This window comes from Micrasema longulum, unplaced genomic scaffold, assembly GCF_059751315.1.
Source record: "Micrasema longulum isolate JH-2025_06_02 unplaced genomic scaffold, ASM5975131v1 h1tg001359l, whole genome shotgun sequence".
Classification (NCBI taxonomy): domain Eukaryota; kingdom Metazoa; phylum Arthropoda; class Insecta; order Trichoptera; family Brachycentridae; genus Micrasema; species Micrasema longulum.
In genome coordinates this window covers 280,673-305,148 of record NW_028278545.1, presented here as the reverse complement: position 1 = coordinate 305,148, position 24,476 = coordinate 280,673, and the positions used below count along the sequence as shown (strand labels likewise).

Genomic DNA, 24,476 nt, shown 5'->3' with positions numbered 1-24,476 from the left:
CTAAATTATAAGAATAATATTACAAAAACCTCAAGAAATGACAAAATAAATTGTTTTGCTTAAATTTGTATTCAAATTAAGGTTAACATATTACAGAAGGGAATATAGAAGTCTAGGCATCCACAGGGCTTTTGACCAATCGTCGGCTTGCTTAAGTGGACACTTTACACACTGTGTAACATTTACTGTTCTGCCAATATTTTAACATCTATACTCCTTCAACTCTTCCATAAAAAACAATTCAATCAGATGAATCTCACCCGCAACAACAAAGGTTTCAGCTCTTTCACTTCACAAATGTCAACAGATGGAAGACTCGAAGGGATACAGATGTTCAAATATAGGCAGATGGTGAATGTTACACAGTGTGTCATAAGCCCTGTGTATGCCTAGACTTCTATATTCCCTTCTGTTAAATGTTCTTCATGTCTGTTGTAATATGTTAATATTAATGGCTCCCTAGAGGGTCGAGTCCAGTTGTTCAAATTAAAGTCAATAATGCGTAGAATCACTTTAGTGAAGTATTTTTTTCATTATTAGATGGAAATTTCCACATTATTAATGAGCATAGCCAATCACAGCGACGAAGCGCAGGGGAATGAAGATTTCCGTAAGCAAAAATTTGCAATGTTTTTGTTCTATGCAATAGAGCAAAATGGCATCTCTATAAGTGGGTAGTGCATAATTACTCAGAATTGTAATTATAATCCTGAAACGTGCCATAAGAATCAATACAAATATAAAAAGCTCATTTATTAGTAATTAAAAATATACATTTCATAATAAGATTCATTAAAAACGTTAACACACAGTTTATACTGCGTAATTGGAACTATTAAGTTATTTCTAGTGCATAATTACTTGCATTTAAAGGCTTTAATGATATGCTTCACACTGCAGGTGGATCCACTCACCCCTGTTCAAGCATTGGCTACAAATGCTGAGACCACCATAAGATGTTTTTCCATTTATTTTTATGTAGGTATCAATTATTTCAATATTGCTTTATGAAAATATATTTCAAAACTTTATAAAATCATAGCGCTGATAGAACGATACATAAAATTGTCTTATTTTTAAATTTGGCTTAATTTGATATTTTATTAACAAATAAAATAAAACTCGTTATTTTAATGTGAGTTATTCTTCTATGTTAATCTTAATAACTCTCTAGGGGGTGAAATCCAGTCCTTGTCAGCAAACATTTGGACAAACTCAATTTTAAATGGTCAGTTTAAAAGGAAATAACCAGTATTCAATCATGCAAGAAATATTAATTACTAATTATAAATCTATAAGCTGACATTGATTATTAAGCCTAAAACTTTTTTTTAAGTATAATATTTTACATGTTACCCGCTTATAACGTATGCATAATATCTAACTGACTTTAGAGGTTATCAGTCTGTAAACAATGACAAACATTAATATACATCATTTTAAATATGCAACATGTGCACAGCCAAAGAGTAAAGTAAATGGTTTACATAAATAATAACTAATAAATAAACCTTATTCAAAAAGAATATTCTGTACATTTGGACATTTTAGCTTTATACATTGGACATCATCTGGATTTATATTATTTCCATTTAAATACACAGTTTTCAGTTTTGGTAAAACGGGAAAGCCTCTCAGTGTGTCAATGCAATTATTGCTTAAATTCAAAATCTGAAAAGAAATAAATGGTTAAAATAAAGAAAAAGCTTTGATTATAATAAGGCTCAAATTATATTTCATAGATGTCATGCTCTTTATTTTTTCTCTGTATTTTTAGTGTAAATCCATAAAAAAAAAATGTTTTTTTTTATATTTTAACACTATATATTATACAGTAAAACCTTTTTCAAGGGAGCAAGAAAAAATGTAAAACTGAGGAAAACGCTAAAGTGAGAAAATGAAAAATGTATGGAAAAAATAGGAATTACATAAAAATCTAATTGATTTGCTACACTATAGTGTACTTCCAGAAAAATTGTAAAAATGATGATAAGTGGAAATTGACAATATTTTTTTTACTTATTTTCAATGATTTCTCTAAGAAAGTTTGAATATTTTTTCAAACAATAATATGTTACCTATTTTTTTATTTGATTTAAAAACACCGTGTTAAAATTATTTTTTGAGTAAATAAAAAATAAACAAAATAGAATTTTGAATTTGCATAAAATAACATACAATAGTTTTTCCCCTAAATATTAGGAAATTTTATTTATACTGTATCCCTTGTTTTTATTTGGCATCACAAAAAACAACCGTCATATAGATCGCGGCAAAAATGTTTCCACTTTAATGACAACTTTTTAACTATCTTTTTTATAACTTTAAATATTTCTATTGTAAGGTTTTAAACATCGCAATTTAATCATATTGCTTACTTTATTGTTTCTAAACGTTTGTCAACTGCGTATCATGATTTGTACAAGCCAAAATAACGTTTTTGTTCAAATTTCAAATTAAAACTTACTACGACTAACCCTAAAGGAAGACACTTAAACAAAAAGGTGAATTACACTGCACCTGCTTTGAATTTAGGTTAAGACAATAATTTATCCTTTATTTATTATTCATTCGCGTGGCACGCGCCATGGCGTGCTCAAAATATATATATAGATATATGTGTGTATCTAGTTCTAAGTTTATGTAAAATATTTTAACTTCATTATTACTCCCTTCAAAATTTTACCGAATACCCTTTCCTTCATACCTGCCCTTACCGAAAACGATAAGGGCAAATCTGAAGGTCATAAAACGTAAATAAGATGTTATAAATTAAATGTTAAAACCAGAATTATCTTCTTTGTTGAAAAAAAAAATACAATTCTGTAAAACAAGGTTTGAACTAAAATATTTCAATAATTTTTTTTTTTAAGTATAACGGAAGGCATAATTTTACGTAAAAATAAGGAATAATGTCACAAAAATGTATTTAATTTAAAATGCTTGTATTTCTTTTCAAAATCAAAAAAATAAATTTTGACTTCAGCCACTTCCATGTTCAACTTATTATCTTTAAATTATTACAACAAATTTTAGTTCTTTGTAATTATTTTGTAATTGTAATTTGAAATGGCGTAATCTGCCGGTCTAAAAGTAATTATATTTTAGTTACATAAAACTTTTAAGTATATTTTTTAACAGAAATACCTTTAAAAAATATTGTTTTTATCTAATTTATGTTTTTTTAATTTTGTATTGTTGCGCGATTAAAAAAAATATTCGTTTTAAAATTGCAAAATCGTATGATTTTCTAATTTTGCATTCGTTTTACCAGACCACAGCCTTAAGATATAAGTATCTTTTGAACCAATTATGGAACAGTATTTTAATATGCTGCGGACTAGTGTATCATACAATGTGCGAATTGCAGTACTATTATTAAAATATCTAGTTTCGAAGTACAAATCCAAGCATCTTACTAGATTTATCTACAACACTAGTAATATGGGACTTAAACACAGACTCAAGTTGAAATGTTGTAGATAAGACAAATGAGTAGCATATTCAAGGAATGATTATATAAATTCATGTATTTTTTCTATAAAATATCTTTTAATCTCTTTATTTACCTGACAGTTCTGTAAAACATACATCTTCAATAGACTTTGCGACGTCAATTGGTGTCCACTTAAATCAATTTCAGAACAGGTGCTCCAATACTGTAAGTGATACAGAGTGGAAAGTTTCTTAAACCCTACATCTTTGTCAGTAAATTTTCCACTCATGATTGTTTCAAATTTCGAAGTTTGCAGGAAATACTCCAAGTGCCATCTTGAGTATAAGTCACTGTAATAATTCTCACGTTTTGGATCTAATTCCATTAGCTTAGTCAAAATATCATTGCAACTGGAATAACTTTCAATGTGGTCAATGGAATGTTTAATAATAGCTAACGTTAGATGAGTCCCTAGAAAAATAAACAATTTTATCGGCATTGAGACATGATTTTTCAATTCATTAAAATCATCAATACATTTCATTTTAAGTAACCTACATTTACTATTTGGTTCCAATTCTAGTAATTGTTCGCAAGACTCTTTTTGCTTTTCTAACTCTTCGATCACAGAAGTTCCAAAATTATTTTTAAACTCCGTTGTGGCATAACCAATGTAATCGTCTCCTTCACTTAACTCTTTTCCTTCCAATTGTAGGTTTGACGATGACATCTTTTTACAGACAACAGACATTCCGTTTTCTTTGCAAAGTTTAACCTAAAAAAAAATATAAACACTAAAATATTTACATAATTTTATTATTGTATATGATTACTAGGGCTCAAAATCATTATTATTTTATATACAACTCGAAAACATTCCGTACTTTTCGTTTATCACACATAAAACAATTCAAACAAAAAGGAAAATTGATAGATTTTACACAATTGAATTCAAAGATAGCAATATTCAACACTATTTTTTTATTCTTTACTCTTATTCATTACTTTGGCTACATACCTCAACGTTATTATCCAGTTGACTGAAAACTTCACTACTAATAACATCAGAATGGTCCAAAATCCAAACTACGTCATGTTTTAAAGAGCCTAAAGATTTCCATTCGCCATTTATGGGGCTTCCATTAAATACAACTTCTACATCACCAGACAAAGACGGATTTTGAACACTTTGGTTAAAGGTGATCAATGACTTTGCGGGAGAAATCCTGCAAACAGCGAATCCTTTGTGTTTTGGCACCGCACCTTAATCGAATAATCAATAATTTTTATTAGTGGAAAAAATATTTTTTAAATTGTGAAATGATAGACAAAGAAATCTCACCGAGAAGCCATCGCTGATAAAACCAAGCACTGGTGTCAGTTGGATCTGTAAATGCAGCATTCAAAACTAATTCCAGCTCATCTCTCAGATGAACTTCTTCTATTGGTCTAGTTCCTGTAAAAGATATATATAATTTTCAACAACCATTCATATTTATCTACATTCATTGGCATCCGAGTACGGGCAAATACATAGTACAATTCTGTGAGTGAAATGTAAGACCAAAGTTTTCGCTTTCATGGCTACTCTGAGGCAATAATTATGAAATAGGAAATCGGGTGGAGATAAGTCTGCCTCGTAGCGTGGTGGTTGGCGTGTTCACCTATCATGCTTGAGGTCCCGGTTTAGATTCCTATCGATTGACATAAATTTTTTGTTTAAAGATGGTTTGAGACCTAGACTGGCACCTGAGACTTAGGACTTTGCTTTCATGTAACAGATGGTCGAGATACGCTGCATTAAATGTGCTAATGCAGAGGCAATGATGATCGTAATAAAAGGCTATGATGATAACAAGGCTAAATGACTGATGCGCCATACAGTGAATTTTGCAGGAGAGTAAATTAAAGTTTTTTTTTTATAAAACATAAGCATAACTTTCTTTATTTTGAATCAATTCCAGCACAATGTTGGTAAGACAGGTATTAAATCTTAAATCTGTTGTTTTTATGAACATCATACGTTTTTCGTATGTATGTTTTTTAATATAAACATCAAAATTTATCGATATCCATATCTGTTCATATGACGTAGCTTAAAATTCTGAAAAAGGCGGTAAATATAACTAAATTTTGGCATTAGTCACTTAGTTTTTTTACCGTCAATATGGTATAGTGAATGTATACTTTGCATATGTTTGTTACATAATTTATTTTATATTAAAACAAACCAACCATCTTCTTCCGGATACAACTCTGTCAACAATTTACTACGGTAATGCCAAGCAGAATAGTTTGAGAAGTTTTTGTGGATTTTTTCAGTACTGTAATTAAACTCTTTATCCTTTTTTATTTTAGATGACATCACCACGTAACGACGATAATCCCAGCAATGAACTAAAATTGTAAAAACAACTAATTACATTTGCAAACATGTAAGTTAATAAATAATTAGTTTTAGTTTAATGAGCATTTTAAAACATTTATTAAATAATTGTCACCAAATATTTTAAAAGATTACAATAATATTTATTGGCAAATATTTTCAACTGAGATGGACAACCTATTCAGGGAGGGAACGTGGAAGTCTAAGCATTTACAGGGCTTATAAAAAAAGATAGAAAAAAACAAAGAAAGAAAAAACATTGCAACTTAAAAAATAATTAATCCTAATCTCTTTGTTAAAGAAGTTCTTTTGATTTACCCAAATATTTCAATTTTATAGCCATTCTCTTTTAGTCGTAAATAGTCGTGTTGGAAAATTGGAAACAAATCATGGAAAAGCGGTTTAAGTCATCACTTTATACATCATGTTACATTCACCGTTCTGCCTATGTTTGATGATCTAAATCATGAAATGATGATCAAGATTTCTAAATCGTTCAAGCAAATTCACATTGTGAACAATGTATCAAAAATAAAATAAAATTTGATAATATAAATTAATACTTACAATTTCTTTCATCTAATGTTAAATATACATTACATAGATTTAGCTCTTTGTTCCAGTCGGGATTTGGGCGAGTATTAAGTACCCAAACTCTCTGGTGCCACGAACAATAAGATTTAGGGTTAACTTTCAAGCACATTTCAGTTAATTGGAGTTCAGCATCAAAAAGTTTGAGTGACACTTCATCATTACCTTGGCTATATGAAAAAGGAGAGTGAATATTAAAACTAATTGAAAAAACAATTAGATATTAAAGTAAAATGGCATCACAAAAACTCAATTTAAGACACCTTTAAAAACTATAGGAATTTTTAAAGACATGATTATAATAAATAGCAAGGGCAAGGAGTAATATACATGTCAATAATCCTCTCTTTAAGACAATATTTTATCAAACATTCGAGGGTTTTATTTTTTGGCAAAATTATTTAATACGCCTGGCCAAATAATTAAGTTGATATATAATAAAGTTTTAAATAGAGGAATCAAAATTTGGCTAAGGCGTATTAATCTGCAAAGAAGAAATTAAAAAAATATTTGAGTCATATGAGGACAAAAAAAATATATCACTATACGGTCTTCCTCAGAACGGGTTATCCTAATAATAATAACAACCGGCTAATTTCTAAATGTACATATTGCCATTTTTGTGAAAAATCAGCTCAAGGGCGCTTTACAAAATGTGGCAATTAAATAACGTGACTGGTGTGAGATATGTGATTTATTGCAAATATACTTTCCCGAACTTTTATCCCCTTCAACATACTCTTCTTGCCTATTTATACACCGCTGCATACATATCTTCCATTTTTCAAAACAATACTGTAGCTCACGGGTTCCCAACCAGTGGGGCAGGGCGGCTACGAAAATAGACTACATATTAAACACTATGCCATTTATTATATTGTCAGTAAAGAAGCACTGCGTATCCTTTTGCCATTCTCAACTACCTATCTTTGTAAATGTGGTTTTTAAACTTGTGTTGGGAATAAAGACAAAACAAAGAAATAGATTACATGTTTAAAATGATCTCCGCTGTGCACTGACTTCTATGAAGCCAAGGATTCACCTATTGATAAAGCCCCAGTGCTCTCATGAATTATAATGATAAATTTGACGTTGATTATTTGTATGTCATTTGATCAAAAATAAATACGCCAAATCGCTTATTAAATTAACTTAAAATTGAGAATGATGAGGGGGGCGGGGCGTAGTGATTCCAAAAGAAAGTTGGGGGAGGCGCGCATGGTAAAAAAGTTGGGAACAAGTGCTGTAGCTCATCAGTTGTCAGCCTTTTCAACAACTCAGCCGTTTTTGCTTTTACAGGTTCAATAGACTAATAATATGTTTCCCCCAATGCACTTTTCACTTTTGAGAACAGGAGAAGTCACATGGAGCGAGACTTGGCAAATACGGAGGATGAATGCAAAATTTGTCTTACTGTCTCATTGTTAGTGTTTACCATATCGGCGAAAATCCGAATGCTCAAATGTCAGTTTTTCTATGCACTTTCACACACATGTAGACCGGGACATTCATTTATGACCTCTTCCCGACCTTCAGAAAACCATTTATGCCATTGACTCGCGCACTTGAAATAACATTATCATCAAACACCTACGTTTGTGAACATTCTGTTGGCGATTTTTAAAATTTCACGAGCAAGATCAGGTTAATTTGCTGTTAAATTTTTATCTACGATTTATCTACTATTTTCATCTACGATAACAGCACAATTGTCAATTGTCAACAAACATTTGAAAGCAAACTAAAGCAGACAGAAATACACAACTACCAGTTGTTGCTTCGGGAGTATCAAGGTCAACGGCATTCCAATTGCAACCTCGGCCGATGCGGCTGCACGGTGGAAGGTACACAATATCATTACTTAATTGCCACACCTCATATAATATTAAAATGTACATAGTAACATCATAAATAAACTTAATTATAACACAACAAATACATATTATACTATCTGATTTTAAAATTTAACAAGTCTTAAAGAAAAAGACTCCTGAATCAATTTTGTGTACAATGTTTTATATAGTTAAATAATAACCACAATATAATATATAACCTCGTCAAAACCAATATAGTCTCCCTGCGATAGTTCCAGAGTGTATATATATCAGGATTAGCGGACAATAACTGAGCAGATATTGTAAGTGCTTCCTCGTCAAACTCTTTATTGGATCTCTGTAATGAAAATAAGAAAAGTTGTTAGCAAAAATATTTTGAAAATTAAATATAGGATGTTAGACTTTGATAAAAAAAATCAACAGATGGAACAAATGAAAAAGAATAGACATTCATACATTGGCGGAATTGTGAATTTGACAGTCACTTAAACCAGCCAATCATAAGCCTTATAAAATGGGTTGACTCACACATTTCCTCGTCAAAAGCATTATTAATCACTGATGAGATACCAAGCAAAGTAAATTACTAACCTTTTTAGTGAGAACTCCCATACCAGCTTTGTATGCGGAAACTTTCTTGGCACGTTCATTATCCTTCCTTATCTTCTCTTCTTCTGATGTTCTGACCTTGAGTCGTCCATGCTGCAACAAAGAATAAATAAACAATGAAGTTCAACGCTATTAAAAATTTGATTACAAAAAGTCATTTTTGGAGATGATAATAATAAAATAGTCATAATATGATTAAAATACCCAAGACATCTCATCACATTAGTGTTGATAATTCTGTTGCATGCAGAAATAAAAAGATTTCTATAAAATTTAGGTTACTATCGCAATTGAGCAATGATAATGGCAGAAGTCAAAAATTATCATTTTCGAGTTAAGTACACAGAAATGTTCCTGAATATGTTTTCTATCCACACAATAAACGGCATAATTCTTACAAAGATTAAAGTAGCCTTAAATGCAAAAATGTCATATTATGCCATATTTAAGAAGTAATAGTGGCACATTTAAAACTAGGTGAAACTAGCAAGTGAACTTTAAGTCTTGGCTTTGTTTTTGCAAATTAATGTTAATTTACTGATAGCACATATGCCTTTGTAACTGCTCTCCTGTAAATACAAGTTTTTTTAATTGTGCCACTATTATTCCCAGGTGTGGTATTCTAAACGCAAAAGCGCTTGTAGAAAACGCATTTTGAATGCGTATTTATGTGCTAAATACACGCGAACAGAGCAATCTCTTCGTGCACAATTCCGTTGAAAATACCAGCCCAGGTGTGTTATATACTTAAAGGTCTGCCTTTTGAATTCTAAAAAATAGACGCGTCAAAGAAAACAGCATTTTAATTTGTGGGTGATTGCCTTTCTTGTCTTTATTATCCAACGGACTTTCATAATACATAATACGTAATAAAAATAGATACTATGCATATGAGAAAATGATTTTATTACACTGTAACTAAAAACAGAACATATATGATTGATATAATATAACAGGCATGGAGAACATTTTCGATATGAGAATATGAAAGTCTAGCCTTTACAGGACTTGTGGCCTGTCATTGCCTGGTTTAAGTGACCACATTACACAGTGTAACATTCACTACTCTGTATATCTTTAAACTTCCATATTTCTTCAATTCCTCCATCTGTCAATTTTCATAAGTTTAAGATGTGAAACATTTCCTGATGCGGGTGAGATTCGTCTGACTTAATTATTTCACCTCAAACATTTGGATGAACTCAAAATATCATTGGGAACATATAAGGTAATCGTTTTATTCATAAATACAATCCAATTTATTGAATACCTAAGTAGATAAGAAGTAATATGTTACAAGTACCATTTTTTACTATTTACACATTACATAAATAATACACTGACATCTAAAGTTTTTGCTATGGCAACAAGTGACAAAAATATGAACCAAGGAAATATTTATTTCTTTCTCACACAAATGTTTTTTTTTCTTCAAATTGATAAGGGCAACGCAATATTGCTAAATACTGGTTAATACGAGATGTGATTGGTAAGGCAATCACGTGTTTATTTCTTATATATCAGTGTCTAAAAGTTAAATTTTCGCAATAAATTCTTCAGTCCACAGTGTTTACATAACATACATTGTTTTACAATTTTTTTTCCAATGACCTATTTTTTCACCATACTTCCATCATTCGTCCGTAACATGTGACAACTATCTTATATCTGTACCTTTAAGGCTAAACCACGGGAGTCACATTGAATGAAATGTTCAAAAAACAAGATTTTATAATTGTGCGATTTCCAAAACATCTTAACTTTTGAAGCAAATGAGAATTTCAGTCTACAAATAACTGTCAATGTAAAATAATTATTATTTTGATAATATGTTCACAATATGTCCATTAATAGTACATATTAAAATAGTGTGTTTGGGACTAATGACATTTTTTGAATTAAATCAATGTGGATTTAATTTATTATAAAAATGCATTTTTATGACGAAAGTGGGCTTCGGTATTTTATTCACGCATAAAATATCGTGTTGCGATAATTTCTGCATTTTTAACTTCAAAACGGAAAAAAGGTGGACAGAAGTCCACCTTTTCAAGCTAAAGCTTTTTATCCTCTAAGCCTTAGAGGCCTTAGAGTCTAAGGTACAGATATAGTTCGTTACCAAGTCGCCTTATAGGTTCACATTATTTTATGTAATATGGAGCAATGGCAGCCTCCGTAGTATTATGGCCAAGATGCTTGAAAAAAATACATATTAAATTTAAAAAATGGTGTTGATTACCATTTTTAAAAGATATTTGTGAATTCAATTACTATAAATCCTGGAGCCGGAGCATAATACGAATTGGCTTAAGTGATAGGTGATAGTAATCGGCACAGATTACTTATACACAAAACGTAAAATAAACTATGAGATCCAGGAAAGTTTTGATGTCCAATATAAAAAGTTTAGTTGAGAGTTGAGACAGTAGACACTATTGACACAAGCCAAGCTAATAGCTATGTAGCTAGCTAAGTTCAGCTGAGCTCACATACATATAATATTATGGAATTTAATCAGTCCACACTCATTGACTTTGACACGCAACTTGACATAAGACACAATTTTGACACTAAAACTTACAAAAAAAACCCTTATAATATCTTGACGACATATCTGTGATCTTGACCACAGACTACATATATTATAGTTCGCAATGACCAGAGGCAATGAAAACTCCAAACATAAATTCGACGTTTTTTTTTCTTTATTGAGGATTTTTTCAATCTGTCAAAATAAAGAATAAAATATTGTAAGTACAACTAAAAAAATAGTAGACTGTCAACACCAACATCATTGTCATTTTAGTAAAAGACCTAAATAAAACAAATTACTTTTAGTAGTTCTACATTATCTCTGTTTTGCGCGTTGATACCGTTTGACGCTCCCGAGCAATTTTAAAATATCATTTCGCTTTTAAAATACGAAACAATAGTGATGAATTATAACAAATCAATTAATATTACCATAATATTAATAAATAATTTTTTATTGTTCCAGTTTTCTATTTTGAGCAGGGTGAGTGCTATAATAATTGGACGTGCTTTAGTAATTAGACCCTCAAAAATAAATAAACGTATTAATTACTTATCTCCACAGTAAAATTGCAATTTGTTTGTGTTTTTTCTTAAAATGAACGCATTACATTTATTTATTACTGTCCATTTGATTTTGAATGTCCAGTTACTATATTACCACTCTATTTACAAAACTGTTTGATTAAAAAAAACTGTTATTTATCTAATCAGCATTTTTTATAAAAACTGCGATGAATAAATCAGTTTTGAAATGTTGCAAACATTATGAAACCTGTCCTTGATTATTTCAAAATTTTGCAATTAAGTGTCCTTTGTCTTTTTTACCTATAGTAAATACCAATGAGCTTCTACAAACAATTTCCCTTTGCAAACTCGAATGTTTTATTAATGTACCAGTTCCACCTGTTTGTTAGGTTGATAACTTCTTGTTAACATAAAATTTGTCACAATATGCAAAAAACATTCAACACATAAAAGTATTTTGAAAAAAAAAAATATTCACGTATATTTCGTGGCAAGGTTTGCCACTAAAAAATGTATAGAATGAAATATACAATATAATTCAAAATTAGATGCTCGCCGTATTTTGTAAACGTTTATACAGTATTGTCACGTATACTGATTATGATAATTTTGTTTTTTAGGCAGTTGGATTGATTATCTTAGATTATTTTGGCTTTATCGGTTGGATTGATCATTGTGCCTTCCTATGTTCGTTCCAAGTGAATGAACGTAAGTATTGTTGATCTGTGAACGCGATCATTTTTCGGTTTCTGTGTTTTTGACGTATCCGATCTGTCAATTCCTGGTTACGGGTTTAGTGATTTCTACTTTCTACAGTAATTTCCATCCTCTAGTTTTCATCATTTCTGCATAGCATATTTTTAATTTCTGGAAGGGTGTGAATTGATTCCGAAAACTATCCAATGGTTCATGTTGCGATAGTTCGTAGCGTTATTTTTCCGTGTAAGATACGGAGATTTGAATAAATAAAGTTTATAATATTCCTTGAAAAAATCATGACCGATCGTAAATCTGGAACGGGACATACTTTTAGTGCAAAACATGAAACGACACCGAATTATAATTGTGAGGAAAAAAAAACATTTAGACACCAGTTGAACCATCAAGAACATGCTACTCCACCCGCGGCCACGATCGACTTAAAATCGCTGGCTTCCGAAAATCAATGCATCAAGTTAATTCCTTCTGTGCAAGAAATCTTTAGAACTAATGGCTTCGGTTTTGATTCTAATCTCGATGATGGAACTAAGAGTTGGCTCCAGAAATTACAGCAATCTTGGAACTTGTGGAAAAAGAACGCTAATTTAGTGAACCTCCTACATAACTTTTTCGAAACTTCAGACGATCCCTTTACATCCGTCCTGATATTGGTAATCAACTGTCAATCATTTTCAGATTGTAAACCTACCACATTACCCTACCAAATCGTTGAACAATTAAATTTATGGTCCAATAAAAAAGAAGGAGCTACTGCACATTTGACATCCAATTTGAAACTAACTGCTTTTAACATAGCCAAAGAACAAAAAAACTTTTCCTTTATAAAATTAGTTGTTCAAACTTATAGAATAGATGAAGAAAAGGAAAACTATTTGCCGTTTGTACGTGGCATCTTAAGTAACTACAAATATAAAATGGCTTACCATAGCATTGTAGCGTTAAACCTACAGAATTATATTTGCATCGAAGACCTACTAGTCCCATTAGTTCTTCAAGATAAATCTAACTTAGTCGAAGAATACTTGTCAACTTGCCCAGAGCAAGCTGTTGTGTTGGTCAAGTTCTTAGATAACTTATTGGAACGAAATTCAAGCATCAAAAGTAAAATTGATATTTTTCTCTCCATTAAAGATGTGCCTGATGTAAACTGGATTAAGCTCAATCACAAACCTCTAGGAAAATTAATCTCCAGATTGTGCAATACTTACAACATCCCCCTGAATACTTGTGAACATCTCAGCAGGAATCGCGCAATCGGTGGAATACGTTTCTTAATTCATCAAAAATACCAAGAAAATGTCATCAGTAATAATGCTTGGGATGATTTGGTTATCGATACTCTGAAAGATAAACCGGAATTAGTTAGCGAATTAATTCATTTAGTTAATGAATATGATACTATGGAAGCGTATAAATGGGCCAAGTACTTTAAAATTCCATCAACTACATTTCCAGATAGTGTAAAATTCTTATTGGCTTCCCAAAAGGATTCTGTTGATGATAATTATAGTTGGGCACCGTCATCTAGTACATCTCAAAATACCACATACCTTAAGCTCTCTTTACCTTCCAATAAAATTATATTTATTGACACTCCAGAAGCATTTAAAGACGCTGTACATAATGGTTTAGTGGGAGAACCTCTTGTTGGACTCGACTCTGAATGGAAGCCATCATTCGGAGCTAAACAAAGTACCGTCTCCCTAATTCAAATTTCTACCAAGTCTAATGTTTTCCTTTTTGATGCTCTGGCGCTCAATGATATTCAGTATACCAGTTTGTGGGCTATTTTGGCAGAAAACATTTTAGATAATAACAATGTCATTAAGTTAGGTTTCGGACTAGAAAATGATATGAGAGAAATTAGAACTTCTGTGCCTGGTTTGAGCTGCCTGAAATCTAAAAGCCTTAGTTATCTTGAGTTACTCAATTTATGGAAAAGTGTTTTGGGTTCTGGTATTCAAATGCCTTATAAAAAACATAATGTAGGAGAAGGATTGAGTTCAATTGCGGAGCAATGTTTAGGAAAGCCTTTAAAAAAACATGAGCAGTGTTCAAATTGGGAAAATAGACCACTACGTGAGACACAGTTAGAATATGCTGCTTTAGATGCCTATGTGTTACTAGATATCTATTCAGTTTTAGAAAAATTGTGTATAAATGCTGATCTTAATTTTGAAGATATTTGTTTCAAAGTTATGGCTCAGTCAGAAAAATCCAAAATGAAAAAATCTAAGAAAAAGCAAAATAGAAATAAGAAGACACAATATGTTAACTCATTAGTAGGTCCAAACAGTAACCCAGTTCCTGTTGAAAATGTAAAGCTTTTACTAGAAAATACTTTGTCTACTTTATTGAACTTTTTAAGAAGTTATGGAATCGATACAATTCTATTTCAAGACAATGTTAAGTGGGAAAACTGTGTAAAAATTGCCTCTGAAGAAAACAGGTACATAGTTATTCAAAGCGTGCAACATAAAAAAGTATCCAAAGTAATTCCCACTTCTCATGTTTACAATGTACAAAGCTGTAATGTAGAAGCACAAATTAAAGAAATAATTTCATATTTTAATTTGCAATTACAATTAAATAAAATGTATGGAAGGTGTCAAGTATGTAATAATAACGAAATTGCCATTATATCTCAACTGACGATGCGAAAATTGCTAAACAATTCTAATCCGCGGAAAAATACTGACCACTTTCCAGCATCATCAGCCGTGACCAGTAACTTACAATATTGTGCTATGCCATCAAGCAGCTCCAACTCGGAAGATTACTATGGGGACTTTTTAAGTGAAGATGAAGAAGAAGAAGATATTTTAATTCCAGTTCATAGGAACCTAGTTTTATCTCCTGAGAGAATTTTTGTAGAGCAATGTTTGACCAGATATGGAGTTGATATCCAATTAAATACGCTTACTGACGCAATTGTGAATAGTAATGAACAATTCTATTTATGTCAAGGCTGTGGGAAATGTTTCTGGAAAAATGGTTATCTCCCTGTATCTGTAAATAACCTTTTCTTTAAACTCTGCCAGATAAAATAATCGTTCTTAATTAAACTTGTAACATACATAAATCTTAGGTGCTACAAATTACAAAAGATTGAACAGCTATTAAAATTTTATACTTATTGAAATATCATGTTGTAAGTATATATGTTTCGTTGTGTATCTTTTTCGTTCATAATTATTGTTATTCTTATTTGTTATATAAAATAAGAACGTAAAGGACCATTAGGTATAACAATTATTTTTGCAGTTCTTTTTATGCTGTGACAATGTTCTCAATAGAAAACAAAATATTCTGTTAATACAATTTATTATATATATTACCTTCATCTTAAATTGCTGTAAAATATGTATTTTTTTAAAGATTGTTATATTTAGCGATTTCTAATAAATTTATTACATTTTTACTGGTTTATTTTTTTAATTTGATTATATTATGCAATCTAACTATCGATTTACAATTTTATGTAGGCTAGTTAATCTTAATCAAAGTGATTTTTTCCACTTTAAGTTCATTGATAAAAAACTAGCATTTACACATTACACAGTTCAAATGTGAGATCTATCATTTATTCTATAGATTTTCAAATAAAATATTCTAGTGTTTTAAAATGTGTATGTTTAGTTGGTTCACCCTGGGTTCACCGACAGGCACTGTCACATTAACAAGGCTTATGAAACATTTAAACTCACTGTAGGTAGGTATTTGATTTAGCCAACACCCCTTTTAACAGTAGTTGGGGCTGAATTAACCCTCTGGGGAGATCAAAATCAACCAACTGAGATGGATAACATCTTTCAAAAGAGAATATGGAGTGGCAAGTAAAGTGATCATTAAAACCAGCTGATGGCAGATCAAAAGCACTGTAGATAACTAGACCTCAATATACCCCCTTACTTAAAAACCTACTTGGTTTTTTAAATATTTCAAAATCTGTGTTTTAATATTAAATATGAATGTCTGTAGGTTTTTCAAAATAAAATATAGAATGAATTGAAATATTGTCCCATATTTTTTACGATTTTGCTATTTTCATGAAAGTTGATTGATGCCTTTGCTGTAAAAGTCCTGTGGGCGGGAGTTGACAAATGCTATTACCATTTTTCACCGACTCTTAAACTTTTCCCTTGTAAAAAGTTATCCAAATATTTTTAAAAATGGCTATCAGTTGGGGCAAGGTCTGGTGACTATGGTGGATGACGTAGTCTCCTGCTTTCGCTCTTGCAGCTTAAAGACCATCTGCACTGAAGTCTGCAGCCGGGCGTGAATCGTTGATGGTGATAAGTGATTGACCAGCTTTAGTTGTTTTACTACGAGCTTCTACACCATTGTCTGCATTTTTTGACAACAGGGCAAGACCTCCATGTCATTACCATAGCTACTTTTGGTTGATCTTCCGTTTTGGACATTGTTTAACTGTAACTCCTATATCCAACCACTGCGATGAACGCTTACAGTTATTGCACAAGATCCATTTCTCACTGCAAGTAATGATCCGACTTATTTACTTTTCTGACTTAATATAAATGATTTATTAACACTTACATTGAAAGCTGCTGCTAGCTCAATCATAGTTTGAGATGGGTTTGCCTCCACAATCAATAGCTTTCAATTCCTCATCTTCAACCTTAGTCTACGGTATTCCATAATATTCTTTATTGAGTTCAAAACTTCCCGAAAGGAAGCGATCAAACAAAAAAATCGGGTTGTGATCCTTTGGCTAGTGTTGCAGACTCACAAATCAAAAGTCCGAGGTTCAAACCCCACTTCACCCTAACTTGATTCCCATTTTTTAATGGTGAATTATTTTCAACTCGTTAAAAATAGCCCCAAAATTGAAATATTTGTGTAAATCCATTGGCATATCAATACTATTATGTCAATAGGTAAATCATAACTGAGCACATATATTTTTTTAAATTTATAAATAAGTTCCGTACCTACGTTCGTTTGCGGAGTTCAGCCAATGTTCAGTCCGTTTAAATTATTGATGTTACGTGCTGTCTGCCCCGCGTTTCAGTACTGCGATGGAACTTATGTTAAAAATAAAGTATATTTTCAACTTATCCTTTATTAAATTCATGAAAACATAAAAACATTTGAGAAATATTGAGTGATATCAAAAAACAAAAAAACAAATGACTAACTGATTTTTTAAAAAAGACAGCATAATACTTTAATATATTACTTTTAATTTAGAATTTCTACCGAAATGAAAGTTGGCCACTTACAAATTGGCCAGTTTTTAAAAATTACAATTTCATAGGTGAACACCTAAATATTATATATTCATATCAAATGATAAAAACAAGCCGCTTTGGAGTTCCAATGCAGTGCCCTATGCACCACTGGGTGCGGATAAGAAAATTATGATGTTTTTTGGCAATTTTCACGAGTTAGGGCTACCAAAGTTGGTCATTATATCAATAGCACCAAAAAAAATGTTTTCCATATTTAAATCCGTACATATTTTAATTTATGAAAATGCCTTTGTAAAAAATATAAAAACATATGATTGTACATATTTTGTACTTAAGCATTATTTGAAGTATTGTAGGTAGGTATTAAGTATATTATAAACAAACTATAAATTTGTCTATGGCCAGTAATGTCAGACAAGACGGAACACGGAAAACACAAAATTGGTGTTTTTGTGTTTATATTTATATTATTTGGTGAACAGTGAACAGTTTTCAGAAGCTGAAGATAATAAAACTCGTTAAAGCAGTATTTAGTTTTACTTTACAGTATTTTTAACTTTCTTCCCGAAACTAAATATTAAAATCAAAGAATAATACAACTCGGTTAATCCTTGTCAGGACACATGACCGACCAGAAATTGAAGTTGATAGCCTTGGACCAGCATATGAAATCAAGTAAGTTAATATTTATCGTCTGTGCTAGCATCTTCAAAAAAATGTGTTTATAATGTATTTGAATCGTATTTGTAGCATGATTCATCCAAAAGTAAGGAAGAGAAGCGCTGGCCTAATAGCTGGTACATGGATGTGTCTCGTTGCTGTTATTTGTGCAGCAGTAACCACAGCACCTTGTGACAAATCTCGAAGGGTTTTTACAGACTCTTCGGGTATAATTACGGATGGTCCTTCTGGTTCTAACTACACTCAGGTGATTATCCACTTAATCAACTAAACATATTGATTTGTGTGTTGTTGATAATTATTTATTTACTAATGATTTATTTCTATAGGTATCGGCTTTATTTTTAGTTGAATTAATGGCATTTTTTTTTAAAAACAATTAAAATTTAATTTTAGATACACCCATTTTCGTAATTCTTCTTTTGTCCAAAACTATTACCGAAAAGTTTTAACAAGAATTATAAGTATTTATTTGCTAAAAATAATAACATGTGTGTGTTTCATATGCACATGCAATATAATAAATCAAATTATCTCTATATAATTATGTGTGTATATTACTTCTATGAATAATTTTGCATTGTATCGTCGAGAATGATAAGGTTCAGTGTTTTTTTTCATTTATTTTTTTAATAGACTCAAACTAAGCCAAAAAAATATTAAATTTTGTATAATCATCTGTGATGTGATTTTGAAATTTCTCTGCCCGTACCTTCATGAGTTGTGCTGCCATTTAAAAGTAGGACCCCGTACCTGTCAAAATACACTAAACGTTGAAAAAAATGGCTACCTGGAAACCGGAAATCTATCACAACACATTCCATCGCTATAACTAATTGGTAAATTGTTCACTAGAAGTTGTGACATTTCAAAGTAATTAATTTTTACTGAAACCATTTTTATCTTTCATACATTTTTGAAAAACTTTGCCATTCAATTAAATGCTCTAATTTTTACTGCGTGTAAGAAAACGTTTTTATACCTAATTTTCCGTAGCACTAAACTTCCTCATTGTCTTACTTATGTCTGTACGTCAAAGATACAGGATTCTGACCGCCATTTTTGACAAAATTACTTTTTGTATTTTACTAAGAATTTTGAAAGTTTTAATCACATTAAAATATGCTTTCAACTCTTTTTTTATAATTGAATGTCTTGTTTTACACTTTGTCCAACCTAAAAAATGTTTGTATTGAAATGGGTTACACCTAGTTGATATTAGATAGTAAATGATCCAAGGAAATCTATTAAAAATCTGCCTAGAATATAGGTACAATAGTTTTTTTACATGAGAAAAAATTACCGGTGCCAAGTCCCAACAATAAACCGGTACCTCTCTTTACATTGTGTATACGTTCTATGCAGTACTGTGTAGAATAATAACAATCCTTGTAAAAAATTTATATGATTTTATGGGACATGTTTGACCTTAATTTTTAGGTCAAAAGCTCGTTTTATATTGATCAGTAAATGGTACAAGATCTTGTGCAGTATTTGGTCCAATAAATATTGTGTCGTAAATACACAAATTGGATGAAATATGTGGTCAAATTCCAAAAACATCAAACACGTCCTATTTTTCAACCAAATTTTAAGCCAATATCTGCACATCCCACTGTTATATTGTTAACTGTCATCTGTCAACTTCAATTTTCAAGGCGTATTAAATTATTTGTTGTTGCTGTGTCATTTTATTTATTTAATTTGAGTGAAAACTAAGAAAGATAAAATTAACGATTTATATTATCTTGAATTTTATTATTTTCTAGATATGAATATAAATCAAAATTTGCGAGAGAACAATTGGATAAAATTGTAAAAAGGGTATTTATACCAGAGCATTCCTTTTGATTTTTTCAAACCGTAATCTAAAAACGCAGCGTCAAATAATACTATTCATCATCATTCCATATCCGCTCCCTAGTTGGATCATATGGTGTCCACAAAAAGCCTCTATGCATCTCTGTCAGCTGCCAGTTCCTGCGCATCCTCCCGAATAAGGTTCGCTTCCCGTAGTTCTGACTTGAACTGCCGAACTGAATTAATTTTATTCATTCAGATGAAAATCCATTTATTATAATACAAGTAAAAGTTCACGGCATTTAAAAGGGAGTTGAAGAGATCATAAACAAAAAGTATTGCTTTGTTTTCATTTCTTTATTGGAAAAAAAATACAAATTACTGGCAAAAGCATTAAATTTAATATACGCCATGTTAAAAAAAAAAAAAATGTTTATTACAAAAGTAAAAGCACTGAAGAGATAATTTTATCATAGAATTCAATATCTACAAATTGTATGTTTTTTCAGTATCTACACCGCAAGACAAATAAATTTACGAGTTCTCAAAAAAAACTAAAATTGACATATAATGAATTATTCTTGATATTTAATTAGTTTTTTTTATATTGTTTGACATATGTGATGACTACTCGTTATTTCAAGGTTAAAATAAAAAATCTTACTCATGAATTGTACTTAGAAATTGCCATTATATATCAGGTATCAGATTACCCGAACCTTAGAGACCCATAACGGTTCATTTATGGTCGAGTGTTTGTGATGGAATAATAAAAGACATGTTATTTTTTAATTCATATTTAAGAAGTAGGTTCTTATCGCTTTATTTTAAATTAAAGTATTTTACATTTAAACATATTTATAACATTTAAAAATATTTAGTACTTAGTGAATTCACCTTTATTTTTTATAACATGTAAAATTCTATTATTTAGAGAAGCGTAAAGCGAATCTAAAATTTCTGATGTTATTTCTTCTTCCCAAACTTGAATTAAGTTTTTTTTTAATTCCTCAATGTTTTTTGATTTTTTTTTCCCGACTTTTTTTTTCATAATCGCCCATAAATTTTCTATCGGGTTCAAATCAGGGCTATTCCCGGGCCACGTCAACGATTTTAAGCCAATTTTCTCCTTGAATTCATTGTTGTATAAAAAAACAATAAATTATTTATCATGTGGTCACAAAATGCATTTAAAAATATATATATTTGTACTCACAGTGCGGGCTCTATGGCACGGCGCAGAATCGTCCTGAAAAATTGGGTCCGCGGTATACTGCGTAATGTCCTCGATTGTTGGAATAATATGTTTTTTTAACACTTTTTTGTACTGAATGGCATTCATCGTACCCTGTACAAAATTTAGAGGTCCTAAACCGTATGCTGTCATGCACCCCCAAATCATCACGTAGGGTGAATGTTTAACGGTTCGAGTGACGCACGACGGATGATATCTTTCCCCACGTTTTCGTCGAACTATCTTTCTGCCGTCTGGACCAAAAAGGTTGAATTTTGATTCATCAGAGAAAACAACATTTTGCCAATCCTCCAAGGTCCAATTCTGGTGCTCTTTCGCCCAATCCAGTCTAGCCTTCTTCATTTTGTCCGTGAGTAATGGTTTCTTTGCGGGACTCCGTGCTTGGAAACCATGCTCCAACAGCCGCCTGGACACTGTTTTTACTGAAAATGTTGATGTGCTGGTAGACTGCACCTCTGCGTGTATTTCAGGTGCCGTTAAAAATCGATCGCGCATAACAACTTTTTTTATTAAGCGATCATCTCGGGCAGATGTCACGCGCCCCCGTCCGCTTCCTTTTTTCCGTTCTATGGATCCAGTTTCTTGGATTTTTTTTAATAAAAACCTCACTGCACCTTCTGAATACCCAACTCGACGAGATATTTCACAATTAGATATGTTTTCTTGCGACAATGTGATTATTTTGGATTTTATCGCAATCGACATTTGCTTTGCACTTTCCATGATTGTTGTGTTATGTTCACTCAAACGCGGGTAAAACAAGACTGTTGAGACATTTTAAAATGTAAATATTGTAGAAAGGTGACACATAGTGTCCTTAATTTATTAAACAAAAGAAAGAGGTATCGATAAAGGATTTCTTAGAAAAAGGGTTCAGTAAAGTCAAGGGGCGCGGTAGCAGGTAAACTCGTAATTTTTTTTGTCTTGCGGTGTATAAAACTTCGAAAATAGTGTCTTCTATCCCATGCCAAGGACACTTGAGTTTTTGTTGAGGAAGTACAAAAAAATTCACATAGAAATTGATTTTCTGCCTATGTTTGAGCATCCATATTTCCCTTCAAAATCAGTTTTGATATACTCCAAGGGAGTTGAACCCGGCTATTGTCTAAAAACATTTGGTCTCACTCAAAATATTGTTGAAATTGCTCTTATAGATCAACCCTGTCGAACTTTTTCAAAGATGGTGAATGACTTCTACTGAATATATTATATAATTTTTAGGTTTAATTTTTGTTTCTAAATCTTGAGTATAAAGTAATGTATGTTTTTTTTCATTTAAAAAAAAAAATTAAACCAAATATGTTAACATTATAAGTTTTGTAAAAGGCAATTTTGCCATATATGTTTATAAAATAAAATACATGCATCTAAAATTGACTAAGTATAGTAATGTTTTCTACTTCAGGATTCACACTGTGAATGGTTGATTAGAGCCCAGAACGCGAGCCAGTTCATCACTCTCAAGTTCCGGAGTATGGGAACAGAATGCTCCTATGACTATGTATTTGTTTACGATGGAAACTCCTTCCGCGCTCCTCTACTGGGCAGCTTTAGTGGGAAAACAGAACCTCAACAAATTACAGCTACTAGCGGTTATGTATGTCTTTTTCTTAATGATTTTGACCAAAACAAATGCATAATCTTAAAAAACATTAAAACGAGAAACAATAAACAATTTCCTTTTTTTAAATATGCAGTTACATTATTTATCCTTTTATTATTTTATTTTTGATAAATTTAATATTAAGAATTTTCTTCCCTTTTTTTCAAAGTTGTGAAAACTTTTTTAGTCTTCTTTTTATTTCAATTAATTTGTTTTACTACATGTGTTATGAATGTCACTGTTTTTGCCTTCCATGGAAGAGGTCTCTGGTTCAATTTCCAATGCGTTTGACATGAAATATTTATTTAAAAAGGTTTTTTAGTTAAAAAGTTATTGCATAGTCCCAGGACTGGCACCTGAAAAAAAATATCGAGATACGCTGCGGTTGGTGTACCAATGCAGTTCCCTGTGCACCATTAGGTGTGAATAGTGAAATTATGATAATTATGACAGTTATATATTTTTGAAATTCATCAAACATTTTTTTTAAACCAATTATATATAAGTATTATAAAACAATAATTGAATTGTTTGTGAGTTATAAAGCAGTTTGTATTAATTAATACAACTCCTTTTTTCAGATGCTTATCTTACTGTACAGCGACACAAATTATGTTCTGGACGGATTCAAAGCAGAATTCTTTGTACACAACTGCCCCAACAACTGCTCGGACAGGGGAGCGTGCGCTCTACACACTTGCCTGTGTGAGGGAGATTGGGGAGGCAACGACTGCAGTGTGGAGCTCTGCCCTCACTCGTGTTCTGGACATGGGGTCTGTAGAGAAGGACGCTGTCATTGTCACAAAGGGTTAGATATTTCTAGATATGCCCTATAAGTGTCTTGAAAAACATTACTTAAATATAATCTATATACAGTAAAACCCCCCTTTTACGTTTTTCAAGGGAGCAAGAAAAAAGTGTAAAACTGAGGAAAACGCTAAAGTGAGAAAATGAAAAATGTATGGAAAAAATAGGAATTACATAAAAATAAAATTGATTTGCCACACTATAGTGTACATATACTTCCAGACAAATAGTAAAAACGACGATAAGTGGAAATTGTTAATATATTTTTACCTATTTTCAATGATTTCACTAAAAATATTTTATATTTTTTCAAACAATATTATGTAATCTGTTTTTTTATTTGATTTAACAACAGCATGTTAAAATATTTTATGTGTAAGTAAAAAAAAAACGAAAATAGAATTTTGAATTTGCATAAAATAACATAAAATAATTTTTCCCCTAAATGTTGGGAAATTTTATTTATACGGTAACACT

General features: G+C 31.2%; 3 protein-coding genes across 5 annotated transcripts in view; 2 read left to right on the top strand and 1 right to left on the bottom strand.

Moving 5' to 3' along the window:
- Positions 1-967: 967 nt before the first annotated feature.
- RabGGTa (Rab geranylgeranyltransferase subunit alpha) lies at positions 968-11,494 on the bottom strand. 3 transcript variants are annotated; one of them, XM_088235333.1, is made up of 10 exons: positions 11,097-11,494; positions 8,840-8,950; positions 8,467-8,585; positions 6,390-6,583; positions 5,672-5,833; positions 4,779-4,892; positions 4,455-4,699; positions 3,995-4,211; positions 3,570-3,907; positions 968-1,671 (listed from the first exon to the last, which is right to left on the bottom strand). In XM_088235333.1, the coding sequence occupies exons 1-10, from the start codon at positions 11,097-11,099 to the stop codon at positions 1,513-1,515; spliced, it is 1,662 nt and encodes a 553-aa protein (XP_088091459.1). In that variant the 5' UTR covers positions 11,100-11,494; the 3' UTR covers positions 968-1,512. The 3 variants fall into 3 exon arrangements, with proteins under 3 accessions (XP_088091459.1, XP_088091461.1, XP_088091462.1); XM_088235335.1 differs by having other exon boundaries at positions 11,129-11,438; XM_088235336.1 differs by lacking the exon at positions 8,467-8,585 and having other exon boundaries at positions 11,097-11,237.
- A 1,162-nt stretch (positions 11,495-12,656) lies between these two features.
- Positions 12,657-16,058, top strand: Nbr (exonuclease mut-7 homolog). The gene has a single exon (XM_088235324.1). The coding sequence runs from the start codon at positions 12,913-12,915 to the stop codon at positions 15,685-15,687; it is 2,775 nt and encodes a 924-aa protein (XP_088091450.1). The 5' UTR covers positions 12,657-12,912; the 3' UTR covers positions 15,688-16,058.
- Positions 16,059-18,246: 2,188 nt separating this feature from the next.
- Megf8 (multiple EGF like domains 8) overlaps positions 18,247-24,476 on the top strand; it is a 29,394-nt gene continuing 23,164 nt past the window's right edge. The window contains exons 1-4 of the mRNA XM_088235322.1: positions 18,247-18,528; positions 18,604-18,781; positions 22,995-23,186; positions 23,774-24,000. Of these exons, the coding sequence (XP_088091448.1) occupies positions 18,605-18,781; positions 22,995-23,186; positions 23,774-24,000 (596 nt within the window). The 5' untranslated portion in view covers positions 18,247-18,528; position 18,604. The remainder of the gene's footprint in view (positions 18,529-18,603; positions 18,782-22,994; positions 23,187-23,773; positions 24,001-24,476) is intronic.

Bases quoted from the DNA above. Each gene is read 5' to 3' on its own strand.
- Nbr (XM_088235324.1), top strand. From the start codon at position 12,913: ATGACCGATCGTAAATCTGGAACGGGACATACTTTTAGTGCAAAACAT.
- RabGGTa (XM_088235333.1), bottom strand. The intron at 8,586-8,839 runs GTTAGTAATTTA...TTTTCATTACAG, and splicing joins TGGGAGTTCTCACTAAAAAG to AGATCCAATAAAGAGTTTGA. The intron at 3,908-3,994 runs GTAGGTTACTTA...TTATTTTTCTAG, and splicing joins ATTGGAACCAAATAGTAAAT to GGACTCATCTAACGTTAGCT.